Source organism: Thunnus maccoyii, chromosome 18 (assembly GCF_910596095.1).
Source record: "Thunnus maccoyii chromosome 18, fThuMac1.1, whole genome shotgun sequence".
NCBI lineage: Eukaryota > Metazoa > Chordata > Actinopteri > Scombriformes > Scombridae > Thunnus > Thunnus maccoyii.
This window is the reverse complement of record NC_056550.1, coordinates 9422573-9447640: the sequence shown is the minus strand read 5'-3', so window position 1 is coordinate 9447640 and position 25068 is coordinate 9422573. Positions and strand designations below refer to the sequence as shown.

The 25068-nt window shown below is 42.0% G+C and overlaps 2 protein-coding genes across 2 annotated transcripts in view; both read left to right on the top strand.

The window, feature by feature from the left end:
* myo15aa (myosin XVAa) overlaps window positions 1–5854 on the top strand; it is a 40004-nt gene extending 34150 nt beyond the window's left edge. The window contains exons 52-68 of the mRNA XM_042393828.1: window positions 13–87; window positions 527–729; window positions 993–1099; window positions 1241–1304; window positions 1513–1585; window positions 1774–1847; window positions 2001–2083; window positions 2218–2348; window positions 2431–2525; window positions 2766–2843; window positions 3044–3140; window positions 3258–3418; window positions 3674–3807; window positions 3997–4130; window positions 4620–4753; window positions 5110–5250; window positions 5407–5854. Of these exons, the coding sequence (XP_042249762.1) occupies window positions 13–87; window positions 527–729; window positions 993–1099; window positions 1241–1304; window positions 1513–1585; window positions 1774–1847; window positions 2001–2083; window positions 2218–2348; window positions 2431–2525; window positions 2766–2843; window positions 3044–3140; window positions 3258–3418; window positions 3674–3807; window positions 3997–4130; window positions 4620–4753; window positions 5110–5250; window positions 5407–5508 (1886 nt within the window). The 3' untranslated portion in view covers window positions 5509–5854. The remainder of the gene's footprint in view (window positions 1–12; window positions 88–526; window positions 730–992; window positions 1100–1240; window positions 1305–1512; window positions 1586–1773; window positions 1848–2000; window positions 2084–2217; window positions 2349–2430; window positions 2526–2765; window positions 2844–3043; window positions 3141–3257; window positions 3419–3673; window positions 3808–3996; window positions 4131–4619; window positions 4754–5109; window positions 5251–5406) is intronic.
* Window positions 5855–7407: 1553 nt separating this feature from the next.
* llgl1 (LLGL scribble cell polarity complex component 1) overlaps window positions 7408–25068 on the top strand; it is a 33724-nt gene continuing 16063 nt past the window's right edge. Inside the window, exons 1-5 of the mRNA XM_042393832.1 lie at window positions 7408–7956; window positions 11344–11441; window positions 22339–22420; window positions 22518–22678; window positions 22780–22926. Of these exons, the coding sequence (XP_042249766.1) occupies window positions 7876–7956; window positions 11344–11441; window positions 22339–22420; window positions 22518–22678; window positions 22780–22926 (569 nt within the window). The 5' untranslated portion in view covers window positions 7408–7875. The remainder of the gene's footprint in view (window positions 7957–11343; window positions 11442–22338; window positions 22421–22517; window positions 22679–22779; window positions 22927–25068) is intronic.

Genomic DNA, 25068 nt, shown 5'->3' with positions numbered 1-25068 from the left:
GTGTGTGTTCAGGCAAATATTACGGCTGCATAGTGAGGAAGAAGGTCATGCTTCTGGAAGAGCTAAAGAGAGACACTCCTGAGTTTGGTGGGTTTGACAGCCTGGTGAGATCTGCGTGTGTGTGTATGTGTGTGTGTGTGTTTGCTTTGCTGTTTGCCTTTTTCTTTTTTACTGGTTGGTTTAGGTTTACTGTGATAATAAGCCAGTACGTCACTCAACCCATCGGCTCCCAGGTATTTATCCTCATATAACTGTAGGGACATATCCCTAAACTAGCAGTGCCCTGCCCAAGGTGGCGTCTATGGTAAGATGTTATGATGCTTTTAAGTCAGCCTCTGTAGCCTCTTAGCTTCTTCTGCTTTCACTTAAGAAGTTTATTTCAGTTGGTTGCAGTTTGCGTGTTTTGCATGTGACATTTGTGGTTTTGGGTGTAACACTTGATGTGTGTCTACGTTCGTATATGAACCTCTCAGTGATTGTACATGTGTGCTTGTGTGTGTGTGTGTGTGTGTGTGTGTGTGTACAGGCTGGCGGTTTGGGGCTGTGTACGGGAAGTCAGGAGTGTTTCCCTGTGAGTACGTCCGACCTGTGGCCGCTCCAGACTTCCTGGTTCTCCCTGCTGAACGGCTGGAGCCTCGTGACAGACAGGGACGGGTTGCCGCCTCAGCTGCTGTTGCTGTAGCGATGGGCTCAGCAATAGCTGCCCATGAGCTTGATCTCTCCACAGAGGTGCAGACCAGGAAGTTCTCACTTACATTATGGCTGCATTTTTCTAAAATATTGTCCAAAAAAGAAAAATGATGCCTTTTATCAGCTTCTACACTATAACAGCTGCTCTAATACCCCTAGATTATGGTATCAGCCACTGTTTATACAATATATGTTGGAATGTTTTGGCTTGCAGAAATGGAAATGTTTTGTAGATTTAGTGTTCCCTTAAGCGACACAGCTACTTAGCTTATTTTTACTGTGGGTGTATGTGTGTGTATCAGGTGGTGAATGAGATCGGCGAAATGGACGATCTGCCTCTGCACAGCAGCCAGTACCACATGGCTGAGTTTGCCAAGAAGTACTTCAGAGAGGCGCAGAGGAACAGGAGGTCAGACACACACACACATATACACCTAAAGGTCTAAAGCTCAAATTGGTCGTCAAATTCGACAAAGTAAATGGACATATATACACACAAATGCACTGACACAACTGTGAACCGCTTCTGATCACTGTATTTTTCCAACAGTGATCAGAAAGCCAAAAAGGGGAAGGAGGGCAGAGACCCTGTTGACATGGTCAAATTCTCCAAGGTAGGACTCCCTCAAAGCAGAATCATGACAAAATGCCCATGTCTTCATATTCCTATATATGTTTATCTTAATTATTGTGTATTGCACTGCTGCACAAAACTGTGAGCGTGTTTTTCTTTGGTGCTTCATTCTCATAATTTACTAAACGCTAGAGATCTGAATGAAACATTTCAGGTTTTACTTCCTCGGTATGTGTTTGTTTCTCCAGTCTCCAATCCAGGAGTCTCTGATCGACTTCTCAGACAGCGGGATGAACAGAGTGGCTGCTGACATCTTCTTAGGTGAGAGGAGAGTAAAAAAGGAATGGATGGTGGAAGAGAGGAAGATTAAGAAGTAGTTAATGGCTACAGATATTATTATTTTAGACTTTTAGGTGACTGTTGGAGCACAAAATATGTATGAAGTATACAGAGAGCTTGACACATCTTTTGTTTCAATAACTGATTTGTGTCCATGTTTTTTTGTCCAGCTATAATGAAGTTCATGGGAGACTTCCCACTGAAAGGTCTGACTGAACAGGACCTCGTCACCAGTATACTGAAGGTACATACACATGAACAAAATGTGTACAGTAAGCCTGAAACAAACTCCACTGTTGATTTTTTTGTTTTCACTGATGCTTGAACTCATTCACGTGTGTCTGTGTGTACATGTGTATCTGTACATATTTGTCACATATTAATTCTCTAAATTAAGTTAAGTGGTGATCATGGTCTGATGAAGGATGAAGCCTATTGCCAGGTGATGAAGCAAGTCACTGCCAACACCAGCTCCAAACCGTAAGACTCTTCAACATTTTATCAGTGCTGGCACGCTTCATGGTGAACAGCCTGCGTGGAGTGAGAGAGTTTGTACTAAAGTGGTCCGTATAGAGATGTTTATTTGTAGTTGTGTGCGTGCGTATTTTGTGTAGGGACAGTTGTCAGAGAGGATGGAGGCTGCTGTACATCCTGACAGCTTTCCATCGTTGCTCTGATGTGATGAAGCCATTCCTGTTGAAGTTTCTGCAGGATGCCTGTACCAGCACCGGGGTGCAGTACCAAGGTAGACGATCTATCCATCCATCCATTCATCTATTGATTCTCAGTGATCCAAGTGTTGACTGGCTGCTGATCTTAATTGACAGGTATTGCCAAGGCATGCGAGCAGAATCTGAGGAGGACTTTTCAATATGGCGGGCGCGTACAGTATCCCAACAGCATGGAACTGAAAGCTATGCTGGTTAGTCTCTAAGTCCATGCATTTAACCTTTTGTAATGGTCAAATGTATCATGGAAAACATTTCTGCATCAATCATTAAGAAACAGCATGTAGATATTTTCAACCAAGGTTATAGATACTTTTCTACTTAAGGCATCTGTCATGTTTAAATGTGAGTTTGTTTAGCAGCTGCTTTCCTGCTCTCAGTAACAACTGTACTCGCAATGTGACTGCTCCCCCTGACTGGCTGTTTGTGCACAGGCTGGGCGGAGCTCCAAGAGACAGCTGTTCCTGCTGCCAGGTGGAATTGAAAGGCACTTGAAAATCAAGACGTGCTCTGTGAGTGGCATACACACACATAAAACACAGTGAAATGATATTGTACTGATTCTGAAGGAAATCATCATACTAGTGTGTGACATTGTTAGACCAAATAACAAGTAGACTGTAGTTGTTGTACATAACAAAACATGGATGCTGCATCTGTGGACCAACATGCTGTAAGAATTGCTCATTGTGTGTGTATTTATTCATTTTAGGTTGCGTTGGATGTCATTGAGGAGCTTTGCTATGAGATGGGCCTACACAGGGTGGAGGCTTTGGATGAATATGCCATCTTTTTGGTCACACACAGAGGTAATAAGGATCCAGCTTGTCAGAGTGAAGATCTAAAATGCAAACACTCTTAACAAGGTCCAGCATTTCATATAGTAACACATAAATAAATGATTACTAAACTGTTTTTCTGTGTAGGTCAGAATGTGCGTCCCCTGAACAAGCGTGAGTACATCCTGGATATTGCTACAGAGGCAGAACCAGTGGACGCCAACTACAGTCTGTGGTTCAGAAGAGTCATATGGAGTCTGGCTCTCAAACTTGACAATGAACTATATGTCACCATGCACTATAACCAGGTACAGATCTACCGTATGAAATGAAGAACAGCTCAGAGTCTGACACAGCTCTGGCAGTATACAAAATCTTTGGCTCAAATTCTTGCTGTGGTGTTATCACATTATGGAGGAAGATATTACTTCTGTAGTCCTTATGTAGTAAACCACCTGACTGACTATGAAAATGTAGATTTTACATTTCCATAAGTAAATGAATGGTGACATACAATGTAATAAACAACAACAAAAACTGCATCGTCTGTGTCTCTGTCCAAGGTGTTACCAGACTACCTTAAGGCCTTGCTGAGTGTGGTTCCTCAGGGTAAGGCCAGTGAACAGCATCTGCAGCAGATCGCCAGACTGGCTGCCCTACAGCACCGTGCCAAGGACACCATCTACCTGCCCACCATGTAAATATACACTGTTTATCTATGGCGTGCCACAGCTGAACCTACACAAACACATACAAAGTCACACATATATACTTACTCAGAGAACACCAGCTAGCATGCATCTGTATAATATATAACTGCTGCCTCTGAGGTATCCTTGGTTTGCTCTTGGTGTGTGTGTGTGTGTGTGTGTGTGTGTGCGTTTAGCCGTGAGCTGCAGGAGTGTGTCCCCTCACAGTTCTACAGCAAACAGGGTCCACAGCAGTGGCTGAATATGGCAACTCAACACATGCAGCAGGTCCAGCCTTTAAACCCACACCAGGCCCGTGCACAGTTCCTTGGTAAGACTGCAGATCTCTCTCTCTCTCTCTCTCTCTCTGTGGTGTTTCTCAAAGTAACACACAGTTTGTAAAAGTAGTCTCCACATATGTCCCTCATAAGTAATGGAATAGCCAAATTTGAATCCCAAGTAATTGTTTTTAGGGTAAAAAAAATCAAAAATTGTATAGGATAGTGATGAAGACATAAATTGTTTCAAGCTACACTGACTTCATAATAATAATAATAATAATAATAATAATACATTTTATATATACAGCGCTTTTAAAAGGCACTCAAAGATGCCTTACATAGATAAACATATTGACTAAAAGAAGTTACATACAACAACAACAGAGCAGCAGGAAATACACATTGTTAAAAGTAGGAAAGAAATGCAATAAAAGAGAATAAAAGACAAGAAAGACATCCTGAACAACACAAAAATAACTGACTCTTGGCTTGAACGTGTTGGCAGATTAGCAATGATCCTTTGTGTGTTTTTCCCCCAGGTCTGGTCAGTGCCTTCCCCATGTTCGGCTCCTCCTTCTTCTACATCCAGAGTTCTAGCTCGGCCTCCATCTACGCTCCGTGCATCCTGGCAGTAAATCTGAATGGACTGCACTTTCTTAACAAGGATACCCATGTATGTCACAATCACACATAACCAGTTGTGTAATGTTGTGAAAGCTTCACATTCCAGGACCAGCTGGAAGAATATGGTAGTGGGCAGCTGGATGTGTGTAACAGTGTGAGGACTGCACTCATTTGACTTTCCCTTGGGTCGATTTTAATTAAAATCAAACTACTGTAATAATTAAATTATTTCAAAATAAAACATTTGGCTCCCTCTGCTGGTTACACTGTTTGCTGTCCTCTACTGTCCTTCTATGTGTTTTGTAATTTCATAACCCACAAACCACACATAAGAGGAAATACAGCATGAAAGTGTATGTTTGTATGTGTATTCATGCATATGTTTGGTTTTGTGTGTGTGATTAGGAGGCCATGGTGCGTTTCCCTCTGAAGGAGGTCCAGTCAACTCGCACTCAGAGACCAACTTCAGGCTCCAGTTACCCGTACGTGGAGATCATGATAGGAGACCTGCTCAACCAGCGCATCACACAGCTTCAGCTGGAGCAGGTGTGTGTGCATGAGACAGACAGAGAGTTGATCAAAGAGATGTGATTAGAGAGCTGTGTTTACAACGTGTATGTGTAATTTTTCTGTGCATTTCACTCATCTTAAGTAGCTTAAGTGTTTCTATGTTTTTGGTGTGTGTGTGTGTGTGTTTTCCAGGGCCTGGAGCTGTGCCGAGTCATTGCCATGCACATGGAGAACATGCTATCTGTCAGAGAAAAGAGACTCACTTTGCCACCAAGCGAAATCACTCTGCTATAGCACAAACACGCACATGCACACACAGACAAATCACACCTTATGCCTCATTAATGTACTGTATCTACCTCTATTTTAAAAATAGAATATTTTTGATATTTAAAGCCCATATGTCTGTAATATGATGAATATATGGTGATGTATACAATTAAGTCTGCAACTGACAGAGATTTTCATTACGAATCAATCTGACAATTATTTTCTCCATTAATCATTTGGTTCATAAAATGTCAAAAAATTGTGAAAAATGATGATCACAAATCACCACCCAAGTTGACATGTTTAAATTGCTTGTTTTGTCCAACGAACAGTACAAAACCCAAAGATAATCTGTGCACTATCATAGAAGACTGAGAAAACCAGGAAGTATTCACATTGGAGAAGCTGGAGCCAGTGAATTTTTGGGTGTTTTTGCTTTTAAAAAATGACTTAAATGATTAATCAATTATTAGAATTGTTGCTGATTAATTTCCTGTTGATCCATTAATTAATTAGCAAACTAATCATTTCAGCTCTTTACTCATATTTAGGTGTTACACCCACAGCATTAAGTACATAAAGTACAGACAGGCACATTATTCACTCATCTTTCAGAAACCAAGAGTCAGACTTGAATACATGTTACAGATTGGACTCATTTATGTTTTTAGTTTGACATTTTAAGTTAGAACTGCTTAAGATCTTGTCTGCCATGGCTGCTTTCTAGGTCTGAGACTATGATGGATAAGGCTTCTTTAAAAGCACATCCCCACTTCTGAAGAATAGTATGATTTCATTAGCCTTGATCCTTCAGCAATATTGAATTTAAATAGCTGTGGTTTTGCATTGAACTGCATTGCTGCCAACAGTTGTTTCCCAGGCAGAGTATGTCGCTGTACAAATGAGCATGAACTGCATAATGAATACCAAGTACACTTTAGTATAACCTTATCTTTGCTTTAACATTAGTTGATACTTGTGGTTTGACATAATGTGTCATTTTTCATTAGGTTTGGGCCTATATGTGTAGTTTACAAACATTCTTTGTGAACCCATGAGATATTTTTTAAGTTGCTTTACCATTCAAAATTCAAACAAGAGAAGGCAGCCACAGGAACAAGCCACAAATTGAATTAATTCTCTTATTTTCTTCCCTTGCTATGAAATCAAGGGAAAGACACAACAGGGAACATATTTGGGGGGATACACTTTTTGGCCACATCACCGAATACTTTGCACTAAGTAAAATAATTATTTATATAATGTATTTTTGATTGTAAATAGCTATTGTACATAATAAATGCATGTGAATAATGTTGTACATTAAAGTTTGTAGCATAAATTATTCTGGTGTGTGAATTTGTCCCACTTCTACCCTTGTAAATTCAGTCAAAACAAGGAACCTAGAAAACCACTAATCTGACTGCTCACCTGGACTTTTATTATTTATTACATTGTCCATTGTATTTCAGATTCATATTTTGATAGATTTGTAGATTATTCAGGTATCAACATTTAGTACACTCACTTCTGACATCCATGGACAATCATGCACCTTACTACCATAGCAATATCCACTTGACCATCCTATTCTTTCTGTTATATTTATTAGATTAGTCAGTTATTGTATATAATTTAGCTGTTAATTACATTTGTTTCCTTTACCTTTTTTACTGTCGAAGTGTCCTTGAGCAAGACACTGATCTATCTATCTATCTATCTATCTATCTATCTATCTATCTATCTATCTATCTATCTATCTATAATTAAACGTAATGATAATAAGAAAACGTCATCCCAAAATGTTTTATTATAATTACAGACGTAAAACATCTTTAACAGTTTTCAACAATTGATTAAGTTCACTTGGTTTGCCGTTATTAACTGCTATTGGCTAGTTACTGTCTGACAGTTTGATTTTATATACCGGACTCACCGTTCATCCTCACATATTGCAGCATTTCGGTGGGACGTTCACTCGGTGCGTCCTGTGCTACAAACCGAACACCCCTCTCCGGAGCGCTTGACTGTGTGGGCGTTTCTGACTAAATTGCTCGCAGATTTCTTGGCTTTCATTGGTTAACAACAACGGGGTCCGTGTGAACCGGGAGGAGGAGGAGGGGAAGGGGGGCGGGGGACTGTGGTCAAACCCACCGCGACCTAAACAGCTCCAGGAGGGAGAGGAGGGAGGAGAGCCGCAGCCCGCAGCAGCAGCAGCAGCAGCAGCAGCAGCGTCGCAGCCTGCCAGCCCCGCTTTCAGCCTGCATGGGCTAGTCGTTTAGCTAGCTTATTAGCATCGCCCGACTACGCCGCACCGCCTCTCCTGCCGCCGAGGTTGTTATCTCCGTGTTTTCCTCCCCAGTCCCGTCTCCCCCCCTGCCCGGCTCCAAGATGATGAAGTTTAGGTTTCGTCGGCAGGGCACCGACCCGCAGAGAGAGAAGATAAAACAGGAGCTTTTCGCCTTCAACAAGGTAAAGTAACGGGACGGAGGAGAAGGAGGCAGGGGAGCGAGGGTTTCCTCCTCTTCTCTCCTCTTCTGCTGCTCCCCAAAAACCAAAGCTAGTCTTCTTCTTTTTTTTTCTCAAAACGGGACCACATTTGAAGTAGAGCACTCTCTGCAGCATTTGTCCTCTCTGTCGCTGTTTCTGTCCTGCTGGTGTCCAGCTACAAACACACATTAGCTGTAAACTGGTGCTGATGGTTTGTAGTGCAGGCTGGACTTGCTTTGTTGATGTGTTTCAGTTGTTTTCACGACCGCGTTAATTGGCGTTTATCCAAACGAGGCCCGCGTTTGAAGTGAACTCTGTGATACCATCAACAACTGATTATGCCAGTGATAGGGATTATTATTATGATGGGATAATCAGGGCTGCAGATTACCAAGATTAGTTCAAGTTGTTTTGCAGCAGTTTTTATGCTTCATGTGAGTAGTGTGACCCATATTTCAGATATTGATCAGTGGGATGCAGCTGCAGTGACAGTTATAACTCTCGTGCCCCTTTTTTAAAAATAGGTTTAGATCAAATTAACACTATTTTTTATGCATTCTGAGCAAATGAATTACATCTGCCTCTGTCAGTGAAAAATAAAAGTGCTTGCAGGATTCCTAAAGAAAACATGAAGCGAATGTAAACAAAAAATAAATACAGATGGTGAACATTCTCTGATCCTACTAACTTGGATTTCACATGTTATTCCAGTTTGTCAGTGCTTATTTTTTCATGTCAGGGTTTTTCGTGGAGGAAGACGAGCTGGTCAACATGCAGAGCTTCCAGGACACTTCTCTGTGCAGTCACGATGTCTGCCAATAGAAGCTACTGCAACATTTTATAATGCAAAGATTTGCAGATGTCTTCTCCTCGCTGTAGCTCAGAACTCTCCTTGTTTCAGTTTTTAGGGTCTGCGGGGGAAACAGAAATGAGTGTCAGGTTTCATGCAGCTCAACTCTGGCATCACATCCACATGGATATAAACCACTTCATGTTTAGTCAATCTCAGCTTCCTGTGCTTATCTCAGAAGCTCGAGTTAACATTGTCAGCCTTCCTCGTCGGCCAGTGCTGAGGTCCGTTTAAGAGCTCCGGGGCTGAACAAATTTCAGATCCACTTTCAGTTAACTGCATGTTGTCACCTTGACTACTGTTGCTAAACTGGTGGGGGACTAAAAGTAGGCTGCAGCGCCCATTTGTCAAGTCCGTGGAATGTATTGATACACGTGCATATCAAATATCAGTTTCAGGTAATCTTTTCGGATGAGCTGCGACTCGGTCAGCGGGGGTCTACATTTATATAGACTACTGTGCAAAGACAAACCGGTTGAGCGCTGCTGTGGCCTTGAACTTGGGTTAGTTGAGGCCGCTGTCTGTCTGCACAGTGTGTCACTCAAAAAGTGGAGCAGAGTGTTTCAGAGAGCAGGGTTGCCCAAACTTTTTGATGTTGAAAGCCACAATTCATCACGTACAGGGGCTGACAGGACCAAAACAACCCTGCTAGACTAGATTATCTAGAAATGCAATGCTCATAATGTGGGATACAAGCGAGGAGTGCTCCTTGATTATGGCGCCAGTGTTTTTCTCTTCCGATCAGAACTCTAATTAATGACAAATAAATATTTATTATACACAAGAGAAGCCTGCCTTCTCTTTTAATGCTTTGGCTAACGGCCTGAGTATTTATAAGGCTTCCAACAGTACAAATCAATAATTCAAATAAACACTTGAACTTGGCAGGCACTGAAACAACACAACAACACACACAAGCATATTTACTCTGCTGCTCACAAATGTCGAGCGGCTCGTCATGGCTTGTGGGGTCACACTTGTCCTGGTTGACCATCCCAGTTAGGAATTGATGCATTTTACGCCATGTTTGCATTTTAAGTATCAAAAGTGGCTCATGAGCCTTCGCCAAAACCCATCTTCACAGTTTGGTGCACTTTCCAACTTAGATCTGCAACGATTAGTCAATTGATTGATTAGTCAATTGACAGAATATTAATTGGTAACTGTTTGGATAATTGAGTAATCATCTAGTCTTTTTTTCCCCTCTGTGTTGAACATGAGAACAGACCGTTGATAGGACCAGGATTTCAGCGTCACATTGTGTAAAATCTTACAGATTTCAACTTTTAAATCATTGTGCAAGCCAACATCATGATTATTGAACGATTAGTTGTGCAGCCTTAATAAGTTTTATGTAATCAAGACACATATTTTGGTTTGCTGTGTTGGTTTTGAAGGGTTAACTGGTGAGTCGCTTCATGTCAGAATGTATCGAGGTGATGAGTGACAGCAGCAACAGAAAGGGGTTCGTTCCTTAACGGTTGAAAACTCATAGATATAAAAGTATCATTGCACTCAAAGTAGTGTATTCTGATTGGCTGAACGGTGTATCATGTCCAAAGTCCATGAACTGTTTGTTGCACTGTGACAACACACTTTTTTTTTAGGGTCAGGCACCAGCTGCCACAACTATCACAGAGGTGGTCTCTCAACAGGAGTGTTACTTTGATGTGACTTTATCTGTGTATGTGTGTGTGTGACCAGACCGGTACTTAAAAGAAGGAAAGAGTCGAGGTTAATGTCTTACCTCATAACTGAGTCCCAAGTAGGCCTGCAAGTAATTATTATTTTCTTGATAAACTGATTAGTTGTTTGATTTGTTTCCTAAAGGCCAAGATTCAATCTAAAATGTCTTGTTTTGTCCACAACCCAAAGATATTCAGTTCATAGGGGACTAAAGAAACCAGAACATTAAGTTAGAACCAGAGAATTTTGGCAAATGGCTCAAAACGATTAATTGATGATCCAAATAGTAGGCGATTAATTTTCTGCAGCTGTAGTCTCGGGCTAAATAAGTCATTTCCAGATTTCTTGGTCACAGAGCCTGGTCAGGGGTCCTTGGTGGCAAAACTTGAAAGACCCACTTGACCTTTTTAAAGCAGATTTAGGTTCATCTTCCTACAAGGTTTTTGCTCTTTTTTTTCCTCTCTCTGTAGATCTAAATGCTTTCCCAGCTGTCTCGTCCTCTCCTAACAGGGACAGGAGGAAAAGCTGTGAATTTATGTTAATCCCATTTAACAAGTTCTGCATGGCGTTGCAATAAAGCAATGCTGCTGCCATCGGTGCTTTTTAAGAACTTTCCTCAAACTTTATTAAGGGAATCCTCCCTTTTAGACGCCTCACTGACTATACAGTCTGACAGCCATAAAAAACGCGCACACACACACACAGACAGACATGGCAGGGTGTATCTTAGGGGAAAAATGTCAGACAAATGAATCTGGGTGTTTTTCATTTCATTGTCTTCTATCTTGTCTCTTCGGTTAATCTCTCTCTGTCTGTCTGTGTTTCTCTCATAGACTGTGGAGCATGGGTTCCCCCATCAGCCCAGTGCTTTGGCCTTTGACCCCAAGCTGCAGCTTATGGCCATCGGCACAAAGTCAGGAGCCATCAAAGTGTATCCTTTTATCATCGTGAAGCTGATGCATCTAACAGATTCAGGTTTTTTTTTTTTTTTTTGCAGGGGCCATCAGTCACAGTAAGGCTGGAATTACCAATTCAAGTGTACTCATATAACAGTTTTCAATAAGTAGTCAGAATTACATATAATTTAAACTGAGAATAGCTATAAAACCCAACGACATGGAACCAGATGTTTAACCAATCAATCAGCCCACAATCCAATAGTGGTTGTACTGCAGTGATCAAGAAACACAAATCAGAGGCGAGCGATCATGAGAAACGAAATACGAACTTACGTTTTGAAAACTGTTACGTGTATAATTAAACCAATTGTACAAATTTATAGTGATGATATATTTTTTAGATAACATTGACTATGTGTCCCTAAACTCAGCCGACTACGACTCGCACGAGAGAGAAAGAAACGATCTAAGAAACCCTCTGAACAGTTGAGTACAGAAACTGTCTTCCACTTGTGTCAGTTTACATCTTTGAAGTGCAGCTCTGTTTATCTCTCCATCATCTCTGCAGCGCAGCTACAGTGCCGTCTTCCGCTGGTTTGTGGGTAACGGGGGGTCAGCGCTTCATGCATCTGTCATACTCTTGATTTCATCTCCTTTAGCGTCTCCTGCGCGGGTGGGTGGATGAGAACTACTGAATCTTTCAAATTTGACAGAGCGCCGTGTCTGCACATAGAGTCCATGATATTTTGTGCTGTGTTGTTTTAGCACTTTCTGACAGTGCTGTTGGTTTTTTTTTCTTGCTCTGATGATGCCTCATAGTGAGGAAATACTGGTAGTTGTATCTGCAGCCGTGCTGTTTATATAACTTCAGTTCAGCGTTGCTCTGGGTGCTTTCTGTCTCTGTGGGAAGTTTGTCCGTCAGCACCATTCACTTCTAAGCTAATGGTAGTAGAGGAACATACTTACTGGAGAAACTGAAGGAAGACATTTAAATTATGTCTCAAACTGTCCTTTTGTAAACATTGATAACGTTACATTTACAGTTTTTCTGTACATTGGACATTTCAGGTGCGGCTCACTTTTAGAGTAATTTCCAAACAAGTGTTTTAGATAATACGGTTGAAATTGGGATTTGTTTACCACCTGACATCTGACTGTTTGTGTTCCTGCCCTGCTGCACTGTAGTTACAGTGCTGTCTCTATAACCCTACATCACTGCAATTAACTTTGTAAGATATTATCATAGCCAATAGGACTGTTGGCTAGAACTATGAAAATAAGGCCAAAAAGCAAAACAAAAACAGCATCATCATCATCACATGCGCCATTTGGCAGATGATTTCTGAGACTCAAAAATACCACCAATGCATTTCTTAGTGTGTGGTCAGCAGGACCTCCAACACCCGGCAGTAACAGTGCAAGACTCGTGTCGTTTGGAACGTTGAGGGAGGGAAGTTGCACCTGAAACAAGTATCGGTTCGGCTTGTGAGATGCTTTCCAGCAAATGCATAGTTTGGCTTAGTGTGTCAATGACACGTGTGTCAAAAAAAATCCCAGCAGAGGCTCACGCACTGTCCACATGACACAACTCCGACATGTTTATTGATCTCTCTTATCTCCGTCATCAGTCTGCTGCTGTGTTATTGTGAGTAGGTGTCGTTGATCAGTGTTAGGGTTTTACTTTTACTTTGTTTACTGATCAAGCTGGTGGAGTTTCAGCTCAGATTTATCTTTAGAAGAAGAAGAGCTTTGATGTTTTGAAGCGTATGTTAAGTGTGTTTCTTTTGCATGTTTGCCTCACATGTTTCATATTTGTCTCGCATGTTTCGTCTGCGAGTGTGTAAGCTGCAGAGAGGAGCATGTAACAGGATTTATCAACACAAACATGCCAGTGTTTGGATCTGAATGTATGTTCATAGCAACTGTGTATTGTTGTTTAGTCAGTGTGTACACATTTAGAAGCGTGTGGGAAGGGAGGCTGGGTGTATGTGTGTGTATGTATATGTGTGCGTGTTTTACGTGCAGATGCATCAGACTGGAGAATCAACTCTTTGAGATGCAGCTTTCAGAGAGAGAGAGAGAGAAGGAGAGAGAGAGGGAGGGGTGGAGAGAAAGGCTGGTACTACCAGGCACTTGCACTCCAGAGAGAGAGATGGATGGAGGGAGAAATGGAGGAGGGGAGAGATGGAGATAAACGGAGGCCACGAAGACAAGGGAGTGTGAAAGAGATGGAGGGGGAGGAAAAATAACTCAACTACACGGTTACATGGCTATACCTAGCGCAAAAGTCCCAGCTGCAGCTGGAATTTCTTGGAAAGTTGGTGTAAAACTGCTGCAGAGTCAAGAAATGTACACCCTCTCTGGGAATATCTGGAAATTATACAAATGAGTAATTTTTCAGGACTATAACAGAATTTTGTATCTTGTTTCACACATTCATTGCATTAGATCAGTGGTTACCAACACCCAACATGAGGGTCGGGACCCCCCAAAAGGTCCCAAGATAAACCTGTTTGGTTGCGATCAAAGGCATGAGAAAGGAAAACACAAAATTATATTCATTTTTTCTTTCTTCCTTGTAAAATAGTGGATAATTTTCACCTCGCTAAGCCTCTTAAATCATCGAGGTGAAGCGGTTTGAGTTGGAAAAATAGTCTTTTGTTGAACTCCTGGCGAAGGGTCGCTAGTAAACATCACTTTGCGTTCATGCCAGAAAAGACCGGGAACAACTGCATTAGATCACTTTGGAGCTGTTGTCATACACAAGCCAAATTGGAGTGGAAACCATCTTAGAAACAACAACACAAACCAGGCAGAAAGAGTGGTTTTAGTTTGTGAATGGTTTGGTTTTTGTTGTGAAGAATCCATGGGTCTTTATATCAGGGCAGAGTGCACCTTAGTTTTTCCAGAAAATCATGTTCAGTTGAAAAGATAGCCTTCATTTTTTAACAAGTATGGTTTTTTTGTGTGTGTGCCTTCACATTCCCTGATAATCTCGCAGACTCACTGACTTGGGTTTGACCTAAGCCACACACACACACACACACACACCCACACACACACACACACACTTAAAGTCTGTAGTGTCAGATGTGTGGTTCAACGCTCACACACAACATGACGCCTGTGTAGTGTACAGTGCGTGTTGAGCAGCAGAAGTAGATCAGAAGTCGGGACAAAAAAACCCGAAGAGAATGTCTGCTCGAGTAGAGATGTGGAGTTTATTGACTCTTGTTACAAAGGAGGAGTGGAGAACTGCAAAATTAGCGGTACTTGAGCGTGTTTTTGTTGTTCAAACTTCTGTTCTCTGCCCTGGCATGATTTCTCCTCCTCTTTTCAGCCTCGCGCTCGAATTTTTCACTTGTTCTTTTTTCTTTTCTGCTTCCCTCACTCTCTGTGTGTGTTTATAAAGGCAGAGTCATATTACGCCCTGAGAGTTTCTGCTTTGACCACAGACTGGGGCTCAGCAAAGGGAATGGGACAATGTGGTGGTGGGGTTTTTTTCGTGCGTGTGTGAATGTCGAGAGAGATAATGTGTGGGGGTGGTGGGGCGATCTTGAGGAGTCTGTCTCCTGTCGTGGAATGCATGTTGCGCTGCCCTGGGTTAACCCTCCCTCTGTGTGTGTGTGTATGTGTGTGCGTGCAGATTGGGTGAGAGCTTTGTTGGTGAGTCTAGTCTTAATAAAGGGAGCTTTTGAATTGGTTTCCAAGACAACCAGCGCAGTTGCCTGGGATGAGAAGTGCTTGCAGACCGGAGAGCTTTAAAAGTCTGTAGCTCGGCATATCTGACATCAGGATTTGTTGGTTAAAATGCGTTTGTTATGGGTAAAAAGTTCAGAAATCACTGCTAACACACACACACACACACACACTCATATCTGTGGGCTATAACTGTATGAAATTGCTCTGCTACAACTTTATCTGCACAATCCAATACGTGCAGAATCACACTGAAACTCTGTGACCATGAAGCTCCAGTATCGATGATCCAACAGCCAGAGGACGAGCTAATATTTACACACACACACACACACACACACGCAGCAGAGCTTTGATCTGTGTGTTTGTGGGTGTGTTCCAGCTGTCAGCTCTCCCTCTGTCTGTCTGACATCCTGTTGGTCACACACACACACACACACACACACTCCACACTGCACGGTCACCCCGTTTTATGTCGATTCATCAGATTTTGTCCCTCAACAAGTCGCTAACGCCGGAATGCGTTCGCCTGTAAAATCAGAAGCTTTGTTATCTCTCTATTTTTAATCGACATTTCTTCATGTTTTGCTGGTAGCTCACCGGGTTTTGCAGTCACTGTGATGTCATCAGGTCGCAGCTGGTCTGAAATTGCTGGGAAATGTGTACTTTCACACTGTGAGTCATGTGTGACAGCGCGGCCGAGTATCGAAATGAACGGTGAATGAATATCATTTTGAAAATTCATCTTTTCATCTTCCTTCGCATGGTGAGCTGAGAAACTGACCGTGACAGCTGCTTTAACTTAATGCGAAGGAATCTTGCCTCTTTTTTTTTTTTTTCAACCACAAAGTCAACACATTTTCTGTTGTTTTGTGGTGAAAACAGTAAATTCTCCATGTGCTTGTTTGGGTGTGTTTTTTTTAGTACCACACAATTCCTTTCCAATTGTAATACAGCTACAGCATTTCCTGTCCTCTCCCCCAACAGTTTCCAGCTTTTGATTTGTCCCAAGTCAAATTAATTTGTTTTGATGCTTAGCGGCACAGACTGCGGTTTGTATGGAGGCTCGTCTGTGGAAAAAAAAAAAAAAAAAAAAAAAATCACACGTTATGTAACCTGCTTTATTTCTTTCAGTTTAGCTCGACTCTGATTCACACTTTTAAATTCCTCTCATCCTTCACCTCTCCCTCCATCTTTCTCCTCTTGCCCACACACTGCCTACTCTGCTATCTCTGATAAATAAAGCACTTTCTCTCTCTCACTGCTCACTATCTTTGCTCCTCTATTCTTGTTTTCTCTCGTCACGTCTCTCTTTGCTTTGTTTCTCTGCCTCCCTCTGATTTTATTTCTCTCTGTTTATCTCTCTGTCACTCAGTCCCCTGACTATAACTCGTCCCTCATTGATATTCCTGGAGAACGGCAGGACCTTTTAAAATTCCCTCCTCTTCGCTGCTCTCTCTGTCTTGTCATAACTCACCCTCTTCTTTCCGCCGGGCCTCCTTCTCCTCCACCCTCACCCCCCACACCTACACACACTTACAGTTGAATGGACACACACTCACACTCATGCTCGCCCAGTTTTTCGGAGGGGGGTCCGCGTCGGGATAAAAGGGTGTGTGGGCTCACCGAGTCGGACAGAGTGGATCGGTTGTTGAATGGGAGAGTTGAGGAACAAAAAGGCGAGGAGGTGGACGAGAGGAGTACAACAAAGAGAACGCTCATCCGAACTGACAGATCAAAGTTGTGTAAAAATAATCAGTCCCTGAAGAGCTGAATGAGCGAGGATGGATGTAGTAAAGCAAGAGAAAGTCCATCTTTAGTGTTGGAGAAGAATAAAATGTAGAGTAATAGTATCTACATACTTGCTAGCTGTATCTTTTAAAGATGTAATAATATTAACTTCATTACATTGTCGTTTAAAATGTAGATGACAGTTTTAGTTTGTCATGCCCGTCAACAAAATCATTATAATTCATCCTCTGGAGACTATGAAAGTTTTTTGCATTACAGTCAAACATTGTGTAGTATTTTGTAGTGTTTTGTCGCTGATTTGAAAGTCAAGTATACTTCCCGCTGTGCTGTCGGTGGAGAGCACGCACTAAACAAGTGGGACAGAAAGGGGAGTGTGGGAGGTGGGGAGGTACGAGATGAGGGAGAGGATGCAAATGAGACGGGATTGTTTCTCTAGTGGGTGGGTGGAGTTGTTTGGCATGTCTCGTTGTAGACTGCTTTTTGCCAGACGTCTGAAGAGTTTGTGATTATGTGTGTGTGTGTGTGTGTGTGTGTGTGTTGCTATGTGTGTAAGGAGGAAAGGGAGTCGGGGGAAAACGCTCGCAGATGATGACTCAGAAGTTTAGATCGAAACCTATTTAGCTTGTTTTGTCTGAAGTCTGGCGTTAAAACTTCTCTTGGGTTTTAAAAATGTTGTGGCACAGACTAATTCTCTTTCTGTGCGTGTGTGTGTGTCTGTGTGGTCATCTTATATGTTCATCCTTGGGTCAAGCAATTCATCCTTCCTGCCTGCCTATTCCTATCTTCTGTCGTGTGTGTGTGTGTGTGCGTGTGTGTTAGCGAGTGTGCTGGCTGTTGTCTGTGTGTCCGCATGGAGGACAATGCCTTCTGTTTGTCTGTATTCAGACCGTGAAATCGCTTTATCCTTGCTAACGCTCTCTCTCTGCATCACCGGGCAATCGCACTGTGTGTGTGTGTGTGTGTGTGAGTGAGGAAGAGACAGTGATTCAGTGATTATGAGTTACTGTAGGCCTCCATTGTGTGCATTTCAGGGTTCTCTGGTGAGCAATGCAGCAAATCTTTGCCTGTTACACAGTCAGAGCGTGCAGGTTGATTGAATCGTTTCCTTGCACGGAGCATCACGGTTAAACCAGTGTGTCATTCAACAGGTTGCACAAAGATTCAAGTCTCCCATGTTGAATAAGATTCAGGGGGGAAAGAGGGTGGGCTAATCCGACATCTCTGTTTCTTGTTTTTGAACCTTTTATTTTATTTTTTAAGGACGTCTGCTGTCTCTGTTGGGTATTTCACTGCTTTTATGAGATGAACTGCTGAGTTTCTGTGGTTCATTTCATAGCTTTTTATTGATGCTTTTCAATTTTAATTTCCAAACTGGATTGAGGAGGCTGTTGAATTACTGCTTTGAGTCAGTGTTTCCAGCTCTTTACCGACTATTGACCTCACTGCCTTTTGGCCTTTTGTGTTCTGGCCTTGTGTGTGTGTATGTGTGTGTGTGTGTGTGTGTGTGTGCGTGTCTGTGGAAGACGCCTCTGATGTTCCTTCCTGGCGAGGCATCCTGAGAATTTGCAGCAGCTCCTTTCATCTGTCATTGCTGTTTTTTTTGTTTTTTTTAATCCTGATCTCTTAAATTTAGCCACGTCTTTATGTGGCATGTTTGAAATGAAGGGGAGTGTTACTGCATTTTTCATGTGTCCATTTTTCATGCCACTGTCCAACCAGAATCTCCCCTCGACTGATGATTTGGTCCAAAACAAAATGAATCTAAAAGTCTTTCATTTCCCAGATATTTGCTTTGGATATTCATGGTCCCCAGAGGAGGAGTCCTAATGTTTCATTAAGCCAATCTGACCTGTATTACAGTAAACCATCAATCAACACATAAAATAAATCTAATGGGGGGATTGCCATGTGTGACATATTCTGAGTATGTTCATGCTCCTCAGAGGATGAAACCTTCCCATGTGGGTAACTGTAATCAACACTGCAGCCTCTATGGGTCACTAGTGACACTTCAGACTTTTAGCCTCTTGTCTACTCATATTAATTCCAGTCAATCCCTTTCTAATCAGTTTATGTCTGATTACACTGCTTTGTCCTTTTTTCATGTTGGAATTTACTTGCTGTGCATGATGACCTCTTCATTATGCTGACTGGGCATAACAGACTGACTGACACAGAGTACAGGTAATAGGATTAGGATAATAATAGGATTGTTTTTTTGTCAGAAAAACCTGGATGCATGCCTACACAATGAGAGCAATAAAAGTACTTAGATAGGCAGCTAGAGGTGATGGCAACGTTTAGATAGTTTAGAAAAATATAAGCTACTTGCATTAAATTGATGTTTTAGTTTGTGTTAAGCTGCTAATGTGCACAAAGCTACTAGCCACTAGCTCACCATCGTCCCCTTTGTGTGAAAACAATGTTAATGCTCTGAAAATTGCTGTAAATCTCTTTATCTTTCTGTCAGTCACAGGGTGAAGTTCATGGTTAACCAGAGGTCAGTGTAGACTGGAAGCAGATTGATGAGGCTGCGACTGCATGTGTTTATTTGTGTGAATTGTAATTATTTATACTGTACATGCCAGCAAGGTTATATATCAGCGTTTAACAGCGAGGACGGGAGTGTGACACATTTTTACACGTTTATTATCTGCCCACTTCTATTGAGGAATTGTCGGCCAATGAACAGACCCCCTTGGGGGGGAAGGGAGCTTAATATAGAGGAGACACACATGCACACAAACTTGTAATGAGGTTAAAGCAAAAGGGGACTCCATCTACTGTACAGCTGTCCCTTGTGAGGAGGTGATGACATCATCACCGGGGAATCCCTCTACCAGCTGTCTTCTGACATCACCAGGACCAGGAAGCGTGTGTGTGTGTGTGTGTGTAGTGTGTGTGAACAATGTGCCACAGTTGAGCTGTTGGTGAGGTTTTGCAGTTGTCCTCATCACACCCTGGATTTGTTTGTCCTGCCTCTTAATAGCACTAAAGGTCTCTGCCCTGCTTTACAACTTTTCTGCTGCCTGTCTGGCATAATTATTTGGGGTTTGTGTGGAATGGCAAAGTTTGAAATTGGAGATGGTAGTGGCCTGGTTGCTGTCAGAGGTACTACAGACCAGCCAAGTGTCAAGGTTCTGACATAGTCTTAAATAGTCATTAGTGGTTTTATTTTTCTCCATGCACTGACAGCTTTCTTTGCACTCTTTTTTTTTTTTTTTTTTTTTTTTTTGCACAGCCTGCTTAAATTTGGGGCAAATGCTATATAGATTTGTGATGAATGAGCTGCGGTCACGCACAAACCACTTGTCCATCTGTCTTCAGGCCTTTTGATTTTTTTTTTTTTCACACAGCTGTGGATCTCTGATTTTTCCCTCACACTTACTTTCCTGTCACTTTTCTCACTTCTATCTTTTGAAACGCAGCAGAAAAAATGACTTTCCCTCATGTTGCACTGTCTCTTTCCAGCGTAGTTATTTCCTCTCAGTTTGTCAACCATACTTTTCACGTCTCATCTCCTTGTAACACAGCTGTTTGACACATTTTTTTTCTTGCTCTCACTTTAGTTTTTTTCTTCCTCTGGTTACATTAAGGGAGTTGAAATCTGCAAAACTCATTTTTATTAAATTGTGTTTTCGCTTCATTCGTCACTCTCTCACTTCTGCTCCCTGTCTTGGTGTCTACCTCCCCCCCTTTTATCTGGTTCATGACCCATCACAGACTTTTCGTCTCACACCTCCAGCTGTTTGAGGCATGTGTTATTGCGGGGAATAAAACCTGGGGACGGGAAGTGACAACACCGAGGAATGCTAGTATAACACTTGGATGGGCCTCCAGGGATTCAGCGTAGGGAGGGAGCAAGCAAGGAGGGAGGAATGAAGGGGTGAGAGGAGTGCAGGTATGTTTGTCAGAGCTTGAGAATCAGAGCTGGGTGGAGAGGAGGTAGAAGGAGGGTGGAGGGAATGAAGTCACTGATTTCCCTCACAGGGTTTAGTGCGGAGGGATAAAGGAAAAGAAAAGGAGAGTAGAGATGAAGATAAACTGATTTGGAGACAAGTCTTCCTGGAAAGGAAAAAGCCAGTTAATTAAAGATATAAATGGGAACGGAAAGAGGAGAATAATAATATATTATCTAGTTACACTGTTTTCCTTTTTAAGAGAAAAACTAGATAATAATGAAAAAGATAGTGGTAGAAATAGAGAAACCAACTCTACACAGTCGTATACAAACATGAGAACTCTCCAGATTTCCTCTTATTTTTCTGCATATTTAATCCACATTCCTACAGGCTTATGTAAGCAGTGTGCTTAAGTGTGTCAGTATTGCTCACAAGTGTGTGTGTGTGTGTGTGTGTGTGTGTGTGTGTGTGTGTGTGTTGCTCCTAGCGGGTGTGTGCTAATTCACAGTTTAGCCCAATTTAGCTGAGTTGTATACATGGCGTCGCAGTTCTTCAAGTGTAGCCTTTATTTTATCAGCTCAGCTTCATTTACTGGACTAACAAAGGCGAGGACTCTGTAAAGATTGCTGTTATTACTTACACGCACACTCACACACACACACACACACACACACACACACATATATACGCACATAAGAGTGGTGGTTTTGAGCATCTGCGTCATCTGGTGTTGGTAATTGCTATGAGCTTTCTGATAGCACTCTAATTTCTTCCCTATTATTGCACCAAACCGGTGTGTTTTTTTGGTTTACAGCTGAGAATTAACAGTTCTGAGTGTGTTAAGTGTCACGCTCTATCCTCCCTGTCACATTTAATCTATTTAAAAAAAAAAAAAAACATTTTGAAGATGGAAGGATGCCTTAAGATATTTCTATCTGCCTGCTGGCGTGAGGGGCTGATGATGCTGAGCTGTCACCAGCGTGTGTTAATGCTGTGTACATAATGTGTCAAAACTGTACAGATTGTGTTCTGGTGGCTGTAAACTGCCCAGAGAAGATGGACAGATACGATGTTTAATTTATTTTTGATTTCTGTAATCTGTTCGTTTGGAGAACACGACCTTCCACACAGCCAGAAACAAGGTCCGCCGTTTGGTTGGCACTTTTTCACCAAACTGTCCTACTGTACCGGTAATACGTATTTTTAAACCATGATTGCATGTCTACCCCTGGCAGTGTTAATGCCATGCTTGACATGTAGTGCTATACTGGGCTACAGTTATTAGAGTTCCAATGAGAGAGATTTAACAGGGAGAGAGAGAGAGAGATAAGGATATTAATGGTAAAAGTGGACTAATGCAGTGTGTCTCTGTTTGGATACAAACAGAGTATGACAATGGAGCTGGCAGATCCAAGTATATATATGTATTGAGAAATCAATGATGTGGGATTTTTGAAACTGGGATATGGTGTTTCCACTGGCTATGAACTGTAGTGCATAACTCTGCTCAGGTACTCGTCACTGTGCTGTGGAAAGGTTCGCTGTGTTGTGTATTTCCTTGACGGCATCCTCACAGCTATGGGGCGCCTGGTGTGGAGTTCACAGGACTACACAAAGACACCACTGCTGTCACACAGATCCACTTCCTGCCTGGACAGGTGAGCTCCGTGCCAGTATTTTCTGAATGTAAAAAAAAAAAAAAAAAATATGATAATGGTGGCCAGACTGATGTGTGACTTGTTTGCTCCATGATAGGGTCGTCTGCTGTCACTGCTGGATGACAACACGATTCACCTTTGGGAGCTGGTGGCTGCGGCCCCCAGGGAAGTAGGAGGTGTTAAGAGAGAGGGTGTGATCTGTCTACAGGAAGTGGGCAGCTACAGCCTCCCAGGAAGACCTGGCATTGAGAGCTGCAGGTACAGAGCCTGTTTATACTGTTTTAGATATGCAGTTACCCAGGAATTTAACACGGTAATTCATGACTCTTGCTTCATCTTCCCTCTCCTCTTCTTCCCAGTGCCACTCGGGTGACAGTCCTCCTCTTGCTGAGGTCGTGCGACCTGCTCTGCATTGGAACAGAGGGAGGGGGCGTGTACTTCCTGGATCTGCCTCGCCTCTTGCTGAAGGACAACCAGACGCTGCTCCAAGATCAGGTCACGCAGAGGTGAGACTGTCATGTAAATGACTTCAGAGAATGCAAAGGTCAACAAACGGATAAAAATATTAAACGCAGTGCGGGACTTTTGTCTCCCCCTTCTGGCAGCTTACGTAGAAGGTTCAGCTGTAGCCTACTTGTCACTACTGTTGCGGCTGTATAACGGTAAATAAATTGTTTTAAGCGTCACACAACCCTTGCAAAATGACTCCTTTCACTATCAGAATTTGATCTGTTTGGTCCAATAACATTTGGAAAGTCTAGAAGAGCCACAGGATTAAATTATTTTATCCCCATTCAAGTTAGCAGAGAGCTAACTGGAAGTTAGCCAGCTCTGCTGGCAGAACTTTCTAGTGCACATGCTCTGCTCATAGAACATCGACAGTATGCATACATCCAGCCAGTGTGGGAATGTCAAACCTGACACCAGATTTAAAACTCCATATACTGTGAAATACAGAGAGATTTATCTGGCGGTGATAAGCTTAATCAGCATTGTGTGAAATTGTTTAGCTTGATTGTAACGGACGTTCATTTATATGTAAAAGTTCTGCACTGCAGGTTAAGTAAATACAAAAATAAAAAGTAAAGCCAAGTAAGGATTGATAGATATTATATCGATATATATTTTTGTAGCCTGGTGTCATGTGACTCTTATAAAGTTTGTAAAGCAAACTGTAAAGCATTACATTAAGATTAATATTCTAGCTCTTTATATTGCACCTATACATTCATATATATACATATTATTCTATTATTCTCATTCACTGTCCTCATTCTCTCCTCTCCATCTGTGTCACAGTATGTCTTCTGTTTAGTTCAGTTCGGTTCAGTTTTATTTGTATAGAACCATCTCATACAAAATGAGTTCAAAGTGCTTTACGTAAAAACCAAAAAAAGAATAAAACAGCAATAATGTGCAAATAAACAGACACATCCATGCATACGTACACATAAAAACACATATATGACTCACATACAAACAAACATACTGTATAAATACTGTGTGTTCATTTAAGAAAATGCTTGACTGAATAGGAAGGTCTTTAGTTTGGTTTTGAAAGAACTCAGTGTTGGAGCAAGTCTAAGTTCAGCAGGCAAACTGTTCTATTCTTTAAGTGTATAAATACTGAATGCCATCTCACCAGACTTTGAAAGCGCTCTAGGCACATGGAGATTTCCACCTTGTGACTGGAGAGATCTGCTGGGGTTATAAACTGACAGCATGTCTGAGATGTACTGTGGCGCCACACCAGCAAGTGCTTTGTGAAGCAAAGTAGAATTTTAAATGTATTCTGAAAACAACAGGTAGCCAGTGAAGCTTTTGGAGGACTGGAGTTATGTGGTCTGAACTTTTGTCTTGGTATAATTCATGTGGCTGAATTCTGGATAAGTTGTAATCTATGGATTGTTTTGTTTGGAAGACCCATAAACTGAGAACTGCAATAATCCAGCCTGCTCATTTGTCATGAGTTTCTCTGAGTCAGACTGGGAAAGAAAACCTCTGATTCTGGAAATCACACTAAACACTTCCTTGACTCACAGCTCCAGCTGAGCAGGTCGGACACACACACACACACGCATGCAGAGACAAATATCCCTCCTGACCCTGGCAGCAGCAGCGGCAGCAGCAGCAGGCAGGTCAGGGTCATGTTGTTCACGGGGCCATGAGAACGTTCAGATCTCTTGTACGCTGTCGGGAGGGTAGAGGAAAGGGAGCAAGAAACATCATGTAAAACTGAAAAATAATACACTCTGCAAGATGTCAAGTTTACAGTATGTGATGCGAGCGAGGAGCAATGAATCAGATGCAGATATTTGAGTCTTTGGTTGGATTGGTGCACTCAAGGCCAAGATTGGCACATAATTGAGATGTTGAGGCATTTGTCTTGGGATACTGTTGCATTAAATATTGGATTAGAATGTGAACAGATGTTTTTTTGGACTAGAAGTTGTGGGAAAATGAGGGGTGGACAAAAAAAACAATACAGTAGAATAAAGTATAAATCTGTTAAGTGGGCTTTTAAATTGTATGGTGTTTCTGTTATTTTGTCCAGCCCCTCAACATTCATGCAGTATGGCGTCCAGCAGTGTACAGCCATGTGTGAGTGTTCAGCAGTGAACAAGAATAAAACACTGTGGGACAGTGGT